This window comes from Panthera tigris, chromosome D1 (assembly GCF_018350195.1).
Source record: "Panthera tigris isolate Pti1 chromosome D1, P.tigris_Pti1_mat1.1, whole genome shotgun sequence".
Lineage (NCBI taxonomy): Eukaryota > Metazoa > Chordata > Mammalia > Carnivora > Felidae > Panthera > Panthera tigris.
The window spans coordinates 89,420,137-89,434,576 of NC_056669.1; the positions used below are offsets into that span (position 1 = coordinate 89,420,137).

The 14,440-nt window shown below is 38.2% G+C and overlaps 2 protein-coding genes across 9 annotated transcripts in view; one reads left to right on the forward strand and one right to left on the reverse strand.

Moving 5' to 3' along the window:
* Positions 1 to 736: 736 nt before the first annotated feature.
* Positions 737 to 4,697, reverse strand: RAG2 (recombination activating 2). The gene is made up of 2 exons (XM_007082061.2): positions 4,594 to 4,697; positions 737 to 3,755 (listed from the first exon to the last, which is right to left on the reverse strand). The coding sequence occupies exon 2, from the start codon at positions 3,725 to 3,727 to the stop codon at positions 2,144 to 2,146; it is 1,584 nt and encodes a 527-aa protein (XP_007082123.1). The 5' UTR covers positions 3,728 to 3,755; positions 4,594 to 4,697; the 3' UTR covers positions 737 to 2,143.
* IFTAP (intraflagellar transport associated protein) overlaps positions 4,043 to 14,440 on the forward strand; it is a 65,785-nt gene continuing 55,387 nt past the window's right edge. For 2 of the 8 annotated variants that reach the window (XR_006208509.1, XM_042959052.1), the window contains exon 1: positions 4,043 to 4,208. The gene's annotated coding sequence lies outside the window, so the exon portion shown is untranslated. Of the gene's footprint in view, positions 4,209 to 4,274; positions 4,451 to 4,827; positions 4,853 to 7,790; positions 7,864 to 14,440 lie in introns of those variants that run through there. The other 6 variants (XM_042959049.1, XM_042959050.1, XM_007082064.3 and 3 more) reach the window with 6 other exon arrangements.

Here is a 14,440-nt window from a genome sequence, read left to right on the forward strand (position 1 = left end):
AATACTGAGAGTTATACCCTACTAGGGCTTTGGATGACATTTGTCTGTTTCCAGAGATGTTTCCTACTCCATCTCTAATGGTGGAAGAAGGACAGTTGTTAAGTGTCTTCAAAGGAATGAACCATAGGACCCGAAGGTGACTGAAGTGTGAGTTCTATAAATGTTTTAAGCAAAGGCAGTATATCATTAGAATAAGTGAATCCTTTTCTAATGTGGTCCATTTGAATGTTTGCATGTGCTTATCAGAACAGAAACTTCATCATCTTTAATGTCAGCTGCTGAATTCACTTAGGACTTAAAAAGACCTAATTCTACTAAAAAATATGGTAGTAAAACCAAAGTACTTGCTTTCGTGACACATACTCATATAACACACACACACACACACACACACACACACTCTAAAAGTAGCTATGCTGGTGGCATCTGAGTTTAACTATAGAACCCAGTGAGTTCAGAATTAAATCACTTAGATTATCATTGACTACAAAATAAATATGGTAATAATTCTTCAGCTACTCAGTCACTATAGATGAGTTAAGGGAATGTATCTACCTCTTGAAGAAATAACCCTTTTGAACTCTGTAAAGGATATTTCAGTTCTAACTTATGACACTTCCTATGAACAACAGAAAAAAGAAATCAAAGTAGAGTGATCCTGAGAAAATTAAATAGTATAATTTTGTCCTTAATTGGGTAACTATGCATATTAATAATGAGAAATCGATATAAACAAGACATTTTAATGCTTTATTGGGTTTACATAGATGACAAAAACAACAAAAAATCAAAGCAAAGGTATAGCAAATGGTTCAAAAGGAGTATTCATTAAGCAACATTACTGAAACAAACAACAGGACTTAATTCATCCAAGTTAGTTTTAGTAGCTAAGACATGGAACTGGTAGCAGACGAACTTGTATTCCAGGGATTTATCTCCTGTATGGTCATGTGCCCCCTAAATCTGGCAATAGAACTTCACACACTGTGGACTTTCAATGAATACTGATGAATAGGAAGCTGTGGCTTAAGCTCCTAGGATAAAGTAAGATGCTTTTCTAGAAAAATACTCCAAAAGGAGAGACATTTATTTATAAGGTCATCTAATTATCAGTTGATGTCTTAAAGCCTCAAAGTGAACAGTCTTTTTTAACTCTCTTTCTAGAAAGTATCTAATTGAACCATAGCAAGTTCATTGATTTTGCAATTTTCATTGGCATCCAACTCCACATGTCAACTAGACACATACACACACAAATTTACTTTTCCCCACTTAAAATCTTATACCTATTAACTTTAGAACATTCTTTAACTTCTTTTATTTGGGGGAAATAATACTATTGTTCTTTATGAGATTTTAACTGGTGGTCTTTTCTTAGCGTGCTCTGACTTATTCCCTTTTCCCAGACTGCTAAGTAGCAGTGGACTTCAGTTTTCATTAAATCTCTCAAAGAATTGGTTCAAGCAATTGGCCTTGGTCCATCATCTGTGCACCAGACAGGGCAGAGAGGGGGAATCCTCTGAATAAAGTCATGCAGGTAACTTGATAAAATATAACAAACTTGATGTAGAGTCCTTTTCTCCTCCTTCATGTCAATGGAGACTATGTTACAGCTTAAATAAACTTTATGGAACTTTTTCTGTTCGTAGACATAATCAAGAGACCAGTTTAGAGTTAGAGACATATAAAGAGTACTAGCATGGGATACAGGTGATCTTGGTTTTAATTTTTGGCCAACCACCGAATTGTTATATTGTGCAAAATAATTCATTTAATTCCTTTGGGTGTTAGTTTCTTTACTGGCTTAATTTTGTCTTAACTACTCTATAGCTTATTTGTTATGAAAAATTATATGAAGGATATAAACATATCTTGATTATTACTACCGCCTCTGTATTGAAGATTGCTTGAATGAAAAAATTCAGGTCAGAAATTCTCATTTAAGATACCTTTGACTAAAATTTTTTCAAGCATTTAGCATTGTATTATGAGCACTTTCCCCTGGCACTTGATTCATAAGACTAAAAGAAAACACGGGCATTTTCAATAAACAAAAATAGAAATATAATTTTCATCATTGTTATGATTCTTTAAAACAGGTTTAAAAATTTGATGCACTTGAATTTGGAAGACGTTTGTGAAACTAATCAAACAGCCTTCTAAGAAAAGATTTCTTGGCAGGAGTAAAAATTTTCCCAGAACCTTTTTTGTGGAGGGATTTCAGTGGAGGCTTTTTTAAGGGTAGGTCTCTTTTGGGGGTTTGTAGTGCTCTTGCTATCTTCACATGCTCATTGCAGTAATACTTGTTGCTTCCTTCCGATAGATGGATGAGTGTGCGTTCTGCCAGATCCATGCATTGGGCATGGACCCAGTGCCCATCTCCATGAGAGCAGTAGATCATGGCAGGTTTATTGAGCTCAGTTGAATAAAATGGTACCCAAGTGTTGATATCCACATCACAAGTAGCACAGCATGTAATCCAGTAGCCTGTCTCAGACTCATCTTCTTCATCATCTTCGTTATAGGTGTCAAATTCATCATCGCCATCAAAACTATTTGCTTCTGCACTGAAACAAAATTCTTCTGAGTCTTCAAAGGGAGTGGAGTCCCCTGGGTCTTCTGTTGATGTCTGACTATTTGTGAGTGTTTTCTGATCTTCATTCACATCATCTTCAGCACATTTCAACATATAAAAATAGAATGCCTCTGAAGAAGCCTGTTTATTGTCTCCTGGTATGCCAAGGAAAACATTTCCATTTCCCATGTTGCTCCCAAACCAGATCTTGCTGTGCTTAATATCTGGGGTCCAATCTGGGGTCTCCATCTCACGAATTTCTATCTTGTTGTCCACAAAAGAGACAATGTTGCAGACCATTCTCTTTTGATTTTCAAGCTGATAGCCACCAACAATAACAAATTCATCACTGTTTGTTTGAGTCAGGATCGCACTGGAGACAGAGATTCCTCCTGGCAATACTGTGCAATTCACAGCTGGGCTACCCAGTGGGAGATCAACCTTTATGCTGTATAGGTTGGCAGGGCGGATGTTATTGGCAAGTGAGTGACCTCCTAAAATATAAATGGTATCATTTCTGGCAATGGAGACATGAAAAGATAACCCATCCTGAAGTTCTGGCAGAATGTATGACGTAGAACACCCAAATTCAAAATCTACCAGGAAAACATGGGGCAGACAGTCAGCTACACTATTCCATTTTTCTGTGATTCTTTGGGCAGAAGGCATGTATGACCGTCCTCCAAAGAGAACACCTATACTTCTCCCTCGACTATACACCACATCAATGGAATGACCATATCTGGCTTCAGGAACATCTCCTACCAAGTCTTTCTCCGTGCAGCAAAAAGTAACTTTTTTGTTGTTCTTGCCAACAACAGACATGACATAAATCTTATCTGAAAGCTCATTATTTGGTGTTTTCCCTCCATGGATGATATATTGATGCTTTTCAGACTCTAAGCTGCCTCTGAAGATGCAAGTGGCTGGGTAACGAAGAGGAGGAAGGTAGCAGGAATCCTTAGAGAAAACTGCAGGCTTCAGTTTGAGATGGTTATGCTTTACATCAAAGTGGAAAACTCCAGTGGGGCAGGATCTCTTGGGCCAGCCTTTTTGGCCAAAGAAGAAAACTTGCCCATCAAAATTCATCAGTGAGAAGCCTGGTTGTATTAAGGCTGTATTATTACTGACTGTTATCATCTGTAGTGACATATTTTCTGATAGTGGATGGATCTTTTATCTGAAAGAATTACACACACAAAATTACTGTATCTCTTCATATAAATCATTATGTTTGCATCACCTTACATGTAAAACGCTTATTTAAAAAAAGTTCTTCCACAAGTTTGTAGAGGGACTGAATTAGCAAAATCCAGGCAGCTAGGTAAGTAAAGAGCCGCAGAACCTTCCTTCCTAATAGGATCCAAGCAGTTGGGACATGTTTTCGACATGGACTATCCTCCCTTAGATTTCTGGGAATTGTAGTCCTATCCCCCCCACCCTCTCCACAGATTCACCGCTTGTCGGCCGAAAGAACTACATTTCCCAGGAATCCGTTCTCTATGGGATGCGTGGTTGGAGACCGTTTCTGTTGCTCCAGGAGAAGCGACTCCTGGGATGCCCCTCTGAATAAAGACGCTCAAAGTGCGGAGTGACTAGAAGGGAGCCAAAGCGGAAAACTAGGGAACGGGAGGTGAGCGCGGCTGACGCAGACCCAACATCCGGGTTACGGGAAGGCTGCAGCACCAGGAGGGGCGTCAGGCCGACTGCTGCCGAGTGTTCCCGGTGCCTCTCCGGGGACTCTTAAACAAGTGACCCCGTAGGAAGCACAGTTGTTTCTGGCCCTAGTGGGGTTGCCTGGAAACCGCAGCTTAGAAGGAAGCCCCGGATGAGGCGTCCTAGCGGACTCCTGCCTGGATGCTTTCGAGGACTCGAGTCAGTTACACCCCTGAACGTCCTTAGGTTGCTGGGTCGGGGCGGGGGGGTGGTGTGGAGGACCTGAGGTCACAGAAGCTGTGACTGTTTTACGGAAGCCAAAGACCAGGCTCTGAATACCTGGAGCGCGGGGGAGAAATTACCTGATAATGATTTCGTAGTGGAAACACTAATTGGATTTCAACGAGTGTCTTGGCAAAAGCCCCTGGTTTTTCCTCAATCGCTCTTGCTCCTGCATTTAGGGTTCTTTCAGGGAAGCAGAGAAGGTTCCTAAATACCCCCCTGCCTCCATTCTCTCTTCCTCTTACCTCTAGGAAAATACAGTTAGTGGCCGTTATTTCAGATCGCTCTTTCCTGCACAAAACATTTGACATAAGCCTTTAGAAACGCTGTCGTAAGCAGGTACTAAGCAAAGAGGTGCCAGAATTATTCAGGGTTTAATATTAGTCATAATATTTTTTTAAAAAGCTATTTATTAGATGAACTCAGCTGGATACATTTTTATTTTATTATTATCACTTACCTTAGGGAGATGCCAGGAGCCTTAATGAGAAATATACTCTGTTTGCAGAGTGAGGTCCTAGGCACCAAAGGTTAAAGGAATCAAAAGGGTACAGATTCCCGACTGTTCAGAGTAAATTATTACTATGCTTCAAAACCAGGATGAAACAGTGTCTCTGAATATGGTTCTCAGTAGAGTATGGACTCTGAAGGCCGTTGGCTATAATCAAATCCTTTGTCTGTCACCTATTAACTATATGAACTTGGGCAAGTAATTTAACATCGCTCTGTCTCAGTTTCCTCATCTGTAAAATGAGATAATTTACCTACCTCCTTGGTTGATGTATATTATCATTAGTAAATTACTGCATGTAAATTATTTACAATAGGGCTTTGCACACTGTGTTAGTTATAATTATGCTTGAACTTATCAAAAGTAGCGTTGTTAGTACACAATTACCTACAAGTCATGGCAGATGATACTTAATGTTGGAGATGGTTAAAAGAAATTTAGGATCTGGGATCTGGTCAGTGGGTATAGATTGATGAATTTTTTAGACTAATAAGAATTGGATAAGCATACACAATGGAGGTGTGGGTGGTGAGTTCAATTTAAATAACAGGAAATCATTCAGTCATTCTTCTGTTACTCTTTCTCTAACCTCTCCTTAAAAATGCAGACTTTGGGGGTGCCTGGGTGACTCAGTTGGCTAAGTGTCCGACTTCTGGTCAGGTCATGATCTCACGGTTTGTGGGTTCGAGCCCTGCATTGGGCTCTGTGCTGACAGTTTGGGGCCTGGAGCCTGCTTTGGATTCTGTGTCTCCCTCTCTCTGCCCCTCCCTTGCTCATGCCCTGTCTCTCTCTATCTCTTAAACATAAATAAATGTTAAAACATTTAAAAAAAATGCAGACTTTGCAGCCTGAGTCCAAATCTTGGTCAAGTTATTTTTTCTCTGTTCTTTCTTTTCTGTAAAATGGGAATAGTATTAGTGTGTATTCATTGGGTTGTTTTGAAGGATAAATGGGATAACACATGTAAATCACATAGCACAGTGCCTGGCACATAATAAACATTTGATAAATGTTGGTCGATACTATAGTTTTTATCTTGCCTGCAAAGATTCCTTGGCCCATTTAGAATCTATGTGTTCAGTGTAGTGAGATGTTGGTAAGGCTTTTTGTCTTGAAGCACTTCTGTAGATCAGATGTAATTAACCACTAAATGTGCTCTTCTATTTAGTTTTAGTTTACTTGGGAGATTCCTCAAGGTGTGATATTTTAAGAATCACATCTTGTGGGTTATGAAACCAAGTGAGGACATGGTGAATGAGAAGGGTTATTGTTAAAGTCATGAAAGCAAGCCTGCCTGTTCTTCATGATGGTTTGTAGGTTCAGCAACTTGCCCTGCTTATGAAATCACATGGGTGTCTTTTTTATTCATGGCCCATCCAAGTATGCATGAGAGAAGGCCTGGTGCAACTAAGAACATGCTCTCCATAGGGATTAAAAGGAAGTATCGTTCCCTCAATTCAGTAAATGAAAACTGTAAGTGACTCAGCGTGATACATGCTTGTCAGACAGTTGTCCGCTTCTGGGTAGGGAGAGCACTGAAGCCAAAGCCAGTTTGTTTTAAGTATCTCTGAAGACTGTTATTGGAATAAAAAGCAAGCTCTACAGGGGTCATGGAGTCCATATCCCAGGGGGTGAACATATACCAAGAACACTAGCTTTTAAACAGCAGACTTAAAAAAAAAATTAATGTTTATTTATTTTTGAGAGAGACAGAGACAGAATGCGAGTGGGTTAGGGGCAGAGAGAGAGGGAGACACAGAATCGGAAGCAGGCTTCAGGCTCTGAGCTGTCAGCACAGAGCCCAATGCGGGGCTTGGACCCATGAACCCTGAGATCATGACCTGAGCTGAAGTCGGATGCTCAACCGCTCAACCAACTGAGCCACCCAGGTGCCCCAACAGCAGGCTTTTTTAAAAATAAGGTCTCATTGTGGCCTTTTGGCTTCATTTTAAGGTTGTCTTAGGGAATTTGGCTTCTCATAAGTGAAAACATGACTACTACAGATGAAACAGATACATTTTCTTAGGCAAGACATAAGGGATACTACCCATTTTTTTTACAGCTTAGTTTGGTTCCCTAAAGATTTCTGACCTGTTCTCCTTTTGATGCCCTGCTCTTGATGCACCTCGTAATTTCAGGGCCCTAAAAAACAGGCGAGGTTTATTACTGTTAAGGTGAATTTCCTCCTCTTGTAATGCAGTTCAAGTATCTGTGTATTTAATGTTTAGATTACCCATTTAAAACCACGACCAGATGGCACACTTAATTTCAAGAATAAACAGGAACACTGAAAGTATTTTCACATTAATTTGCCATATTTTTTTAGCTTTTGAAATTTGCTTTATTCACTTAAATATGCCCTCACTGGAGTGGACTATTGTATATTTTCCATAGTTTTAACATGACTATATTAGTCACATCTTGGTTTTTAAGAGTTTTTAAAAGGTAATACTAGAACTAAAATAATCTACTTTCTTTAAATAGTCTAGATAAAAAAGGAAGATTTGGAAGAAAAAAAAGATACTGTTCTTCAACTGAAGGAAGTTTCAAAGTCCACGCATTAAAGATTCTTTTTAAAAGACAGAAATAGAGGACCAATAAATTTATACAATTTTCCCAACCCCATGCTAACATTCCTCAGCAGGGAGGTTTTCATTTATTCACTGTGAAGCTAGGGCACAGTTGAAAATCAAAAGAGGACTAATGGTGTGAGGTCTGGGTTTGTAGTTTCCTGTGTCTGAACTGACTCTTTTTTTCCTTCCAAAGAAAGGTACTGTACTCGGAGGCATTAAATCTTACTGATCAGTGTTGCCCGTGTTTTCTTGATTGCTCCAAAAGAGTAGGTAACCTCATGTAACCACAGTTATTTCGGGCATGAATTAACACTATCTTGCACAGCTAATTGGGTCTGAGATATACGTTGTTTGCTTTTTTTGCTGGCACTGAAGCCAGGATTAGGTCTTTTTTTTTTTTTTTTTTCCTGACACTTATGCCAGAGAAGCATTTATGTACTAAGATGAACACATGGGCTCTGATGCCACAGGAACTGAATCCTTGCAGCAGCCTGACAGCAGAAAGCCCCATAGTTTCCAAATTTTACAGCATCCCTTCTTCCCCATCTGGACACCCAATGCATCTGTAACTCACCCGCTGCTAAAGTGGGGCATCGTCTTTCCCTTCAAGTTGACAAACGTAGGTGCCCATCTTTTAGCTTTGATAGAAATGAAGGTATCGGACCTACCTGAAGGCCAGAGAGGCTGCTCACCCCCTCTGAATCTTTGCCGCTAAACCAGGTATTAAATGTCAGCACTTGGGGAAGATTCACTGACTGCCCACTCTGACTGTGGCAAGAGGAAGGCTCACAGTAAAGAGAATGTGTATATGTGCCTCCAGATGTTCCAGTGAACACTGATCTAACGGGAGTAACTGACTGTGACCTTTTTTTTTTCTTCTTTTCTTTAGATGGTCGAGGGAGATATCCACCGGGGTACATGCTCAAGATTTAACTATTTCCTTACTGGCAAACAATGGAAACACAGTCAGCTATTTGTAAAAACCAAAACAAAACAAAACCTGGCTGAAACCTGACTTATATTTTTATTAAAAACATTTTAGAAAAATATAGAAGAAAATGAATATAATTGCTATGATTTAAATAACACTATTAAGAATCAAATGATAAATTATTTCCAAAAGCAGAGACCACTGATACCAATGTCAGTTATTTTGATCTTGAATTGCTCTTCAACAGTCTCATTTTCTTTAATGCAAAGCTCAGAAGTCATTCTAATTATTGGAGGCCTACTGCCAACTTCATATCATATATCAGGAGCTGCTGTGTAATATTACCCAGCAGAATGATTAAGCAAATGGGCTTTGGAGTCAAACTGACCTGGTTTTCTTTACCAGCTCTGCCATTTTCCACTGGAGTCATCCTAATCTCTAAGCCTCTGATTGTCTGTCTCTGTAGTGGGAATAATAGAAATAGTCACCCCAAAAGATTGTTGCAAAAAGATTAAATAAGATAATGTCTTTGTTTTTTTTAATTACAATTTTTAAAAAATGTTTATTATTTTGAGAGAGAGAGAGAGAGACAGACAGACAGACAGACAGAGAGCCAGCAGGGGAAGGGTAGAGAGATACAGAACTCGAAGCAGGTCCCAGGCTCTGAGCTGTCAGCACAGAGCCTGATGGGGAGCTCAAACTTGCAGACCGCGAGATCGTGACCTCAGCCAAAGTCGGATACTTAGCCGACTGAGCCACCCAGGTGCCCCTCAGTATCTTTAAAGTGCTCAGTGCCCAGTAGCAACAAATGAGCGTTCCTATAGCTGCACATCCTCACCAGCATTTGGTGTTGTCAGTGTTCTGGATTCTGGTCATTCTAATAGCTGTGTAGTAGGATTTCATTGTTGTTTTAGTTTGTATTTCCCAGATCACATATGATGTGGAACATCTCTTCAGGTTTTTTGTTTGTTTGTTTTTGTCATCAGTATGTCTTTGTCAGGTATCTCTGAGTTTTTGTTTTGTTTTGTTTTGTTTTGTTTTGTTTTGTTTTGTTTTGTTTTGCCAGGTTGTTTGTTTTCTTATTGTTGACTTTAAGAGTTCTTTGTATATTTTGGATAACAGTCCTTTGTCAGATGTGTTTCTGGCGAATATCTTCTCCCAGTCTGTGGCTTTTCTTTCTATTCTCTTGTCAGTGTCTTTAGCAGAGCAGAAGTTTTTAACTTTAATAAGTTATTATCAATTATTTCTTTCATAGATTGTACCTTTGGTATTATATCTAAAAAGTGGTTGCCAGACCCATGAGCTATGAACTTTATGGTTTTGCATTTTTTTTGTTTAGGTCAGTGAGCCATTTGAGTTAATTCTTGTGAAGGGTGTAAGGTCTGTGGCTAGATTAATTTTTCACATGTGGAGATGCAGTTCTAGAATCTTTGTTGAAAAGACTGTGTGTATGTCTACTCTATTGCCTTTGTTTCTTTGTTAAAGATCAGTTGATTGTGTTTATGTGAGTCTATTTCAGTGCTCTCGGCTCTGTTCGATTGATCTGTTTGTCTATTTAACTAATACCACACTGTCTTGATTACTATAGCTGACTTAATTTTAAAGCAACTCATTAAAAACAGTTCCATCAGGAGAAATATATACCACTCATTAGCTTATTGCCTAATCATAAAATTTTTTATTTGTGCTCTATTACAATGTTTATCCAAATGTATATACATTTTACCTGATTATAATAAATAAGAATGCATTTAAATTTTATTTTCTCTTTTTAATGTAACATTATTTCGTATACACTATGAAATGTATATTTTATTTCCACCTTTATGATTTTTAATAACTTTCTAAAATTCCATTTAGTAAATGTAAGATAATTTTTCTGACTAACCACCATTGTTGGTTATTTAATCAGTTTCCGTGTGGCTTAGATGATAGAATGCATGATCAGAAGTAGACAGATCTGGATTTGAGTCTCAGTTTTGCCACTTACTAGCTAAATTCTCCTTTTGAGCTTCAGTTTCCTTATCTCTAAAACAGGAATGATCCCTGCTTTGTTGTAAGAATTAATGGATACAAAGTGTCTGATATAAAAGAGTGTACTAGTAAATCTTGTCTGATGATGATGATGATGCTATAAATATATTTGTACAAGTGACTGAGTTTTTGCAAAATTTTAGTATATATATGTTCAGGGTTGATTTTTTAAAAAACTAATGAGTAGCTCAGTTGTTTGGCTGATTTTCATCATTTGAAGTGTTGGTCCATCCTTTAAAAAGGCATCATCATCTCTTCTAGTTACTTCCATGATGATTTTTTTCTTTGTCTGCAAAAGAGTATTGGATTATTTCCCTAATCTGTTTATGGTGTTATATGATGATTATAGTACTTGAAATTCCAGCATCAATGACAGCTCTCATAAAGTTGATGTATTGGGTATCTCCACAGTAAATACAAAATAAGAAATGCAACATAGTAACCATGGGTAGGTTTAGGCAAATATTTTAGCCTTTCTGTGTTACTAACATCAGAAAACAGGCAGTTTGTTGCTGAATGGGTTAGTTGTTTTCTGAAGCAGCTGGAATTAGCAACACATTTGGAAATGGATTTTAAAACCTTTAGCCTTTGCCACACCATTAGGAGAGCATATTAGATTTGCAGTGATCTCAGTCAAGATCCCAATCTACTGAAATGCTCAGCATAGAAACTAAATGTGAAATAGTAAACTGTATTTATTGTGCATCCATTATGTATAGGGGCATGTGGAGAATTAGAAAAATTATCACAGACAGAAATCTTGTCTTTAAGAGACATACATAGTAATGGGACAAAGCAACTTTACATCCTTCCTTACACTTACCCTTAGAAGGTCTTAAAAGTTCACCAGGAAATTGTAATTATAGGTTACTCAGCCCATTCTTAAACCCCTTTGGCACAATCTAATTCAAACTTCTGCTGAGGGGCACCTGCGTGGCTCAGTTGGTTAAGCATCTGATTTTGGCTCAGGTCATGATCTCCCGGTTTGTGGGTTCGAGCCCTGCATCAGGTTCTGTGCTGACAGCTCAGAGCCTATAAACCCTGCTTCAGATTCTGTGTCTCCCTCTCTCTCTGCCCCTCCCTCACTCAACTCTCTGTCTCAAAAATAAACATTTTTTTAAATTTTAAAACAAAACTACTGAAATATATTAATTTCTCCTACCTTAATCCAAAACACAGTGCATAATTAAAGAATGAGAGTCAGTGCAATTACAGAATAAAATAATTTTTCTTTCACAGTGGGGAGATAAAAGTAAGAGGATATACTGACATAGTAATTGAACAATTAGGAAGCATAATTGGAGAAAAATAGAATGCCAGAGATGGGGGACAGCTTCAAGTCCAGTGCCTTTATTTTCACATTCAAACTACTTTAAGGTCAGAGAAGTTAAATAACAGAACAAGGGTAGCAGAGCTGCAGGGGTGTGTATCCATGGTGGGTTGAGGGGACGCAGGGGAGGGACACTCTTCTGTGAACTCATGATTGGTTTTCAAGAAGTACAGAGTGCCTCTCAAGCATTTCCATCCCCATTTTGCAAATGGAGAAAAAATTACATTGCTGCTCAACGAATTAATAAGTTTGAGTCAAGGACAACTTTTCATAGCATTCGGATAGGAATAGACAATTTTTACTTTTTAAATAAGTGGCTGATGTTTAAGGAAATAATATAAACAGCCTAGGAAAAGGAGATATTTGACTTGTTGAGTGAATCCCGTAATGGGAGCCACAGTGGAAACTGGCAGAGAGGAGAAAAGAGGCAGGAAAAGGAAGTCTATGGAAGGAAGCAAACTACAGTTAGTATGATGGATTGTCAAAAGAAGGACATGACAAGTGACCTGTCACTTTTTATTTAGGACAATTAATTAAATATGGCCACCTGACTGCAATGACTGGTATTTTCCTCTTCATTGTTCTGTGATTTAAGGTGGACTCTGCTGTAAAATAAAATGGAGAAAAATTGCAGAGGTGATTTACAATGTTGTACTAAAAAAAAATTCACTTCAAAATTTTATTCTTAGAGAAGGAGGGATTTTGTGTTTCTTAGTTACTGTCTTTGGATATAGAAACCACATTTGTGTATGTGTGTTACATTGTGTACATTGAGGCAAAATTGCAATTAAAATGCTGAGATTAATTGGAAGCTGGGGAATTACCGTACTCCCTGTTAAAGCTCATTTATTATTCCACAGTCATAGTCATAGTCATAGGAATTTAGAATAAAAAATAGTTGGGAAATGCATCTTTAAAATCTTATTTCTTTCAAGAAATGTCAAATGAAAAGGTCGATTTTATTTGCAAGATCTGGCATTTTGAAGCACTTAGAAATGAATTTCTGCAAGCAGAGTTGGTTTAGTTGGGTTTGTCTACACCTGCTTCTAACTGGCTGTGTGGATTTTGCTTTAAAGCAGGATTTCTGGTATTGTAAGAGTACTGTGCACTGTGCAGGTGGCTTACAGACTCAGGACGCTGGAGAGAAGGGGATAGCTTTAATTAAGAGTGGATACCTTTGTGCTGCAATTATTATGCAATACAGGTAACATAGGCATTAATGGGGCATTGCATCCCCTGTGAAGGTGGGATTACAACTGAGCTAAAAAAAATTCTCTTATGATTGAAATATTATTGCATGGTTATAGAGCTATAAAGTTGACTCAGAAACTCTACTGCCTCTACTGGATTCACAGCTTTATCAGGCACCTTGAAAAAATGTTCGATGAAAGACTCGTCACCATTCATAACGCACTGATGTAGTTGATCACATTTCTGAAGATAGGAGATCAGTTTTGAAAGTGGTTGAAGGACATGTGTGGCACATTTTTCTTGATAAATGGACTAGCCTAGAGTTAATGTGCTTGTTGGAGTTTTACTAGGGGGTGAAGATAGGGTATTTACTTGTGATTACCCATAATGAAATTTTTCAACAAAGCAAATAATCAAAAGTGGTAGTGAAAAAGTAGTCTTTCTGATTTCCCAAACAGTGGATTTTCTGAAATTTGTCTTATGGGTATATCCTTCAGATTCCATATCCACTGGTAATCTGCTTTTTAAAAAAATTATAGGAAACGAGTGGGGGGAGGAAGTTTGAATGCTTAACTGTGTGCATTTTTCTTTGCTTAATGGAATTAATAACTGTGTAATTGAAAACAATCTAATACTCAGTTGACCTGCCTCAGTGAGTCAATGCAGACATTTCTGGATTGACTTAAACAGCTTGAAGGAAGAGTATATTTTGGGGACATAAAATTGATTTTATACAATCTGCTGATGAACAGTAAGGCTTAATGAATGATAGCCTCAAGAAACCTCATTACAGTAGCTTGGATGGATGAGCAGGAAAGGGAAGCAAATTTTTCAACAGGAAAGTTTCTGCTTCAACATGTAATTTTATAGATTAGTGTTATTCCCATTCCCCCAGAGCTTTCTGCAGGGGAAAAACAATCAACATGCATAATTTTATTTTCTTAAATCTTTTCTTTTACCTTACTTGCCTTAGCCTTCTTCTCTTGCTCCCCTTTTCCCCTTTTAAACTTTTAACTTTGAAATAATCACAGATCACAGAACGGATTCATGTGAGGTTCCAAAAAAAATGTATAGGGAGGGAGATTTTGTGCACTCTTGTTGCAGCCTTTTGCAATGTTAACATCTTGTGTATCTGTGTACATTATAAAAGTCAGGAAATTGATATTGGTACAATCCATAGAACATATCCCGGTTTTACCAGTTACATATGCACAATTTGTGTGTGTAGTTCAGCTGTCTGACATGTGTAGCCACATGTCAAGATACGACAGTCAAGATACCCAGCTCTATCACCACTGCCAGACTAATGTTACCCCACTTATATCCACAACACAAAATTGGTGTTCTCACAATTTTT

Bases quoted from the DNA above. Each gene is read 5' to 3' on its own strand.
- RAG2 (XM_007082061.2), bottom strand. From the start codon at position 3,727: ATGTCACTACAGATGATAACAGTCAGTAATAATACAGCCTTAATACAA.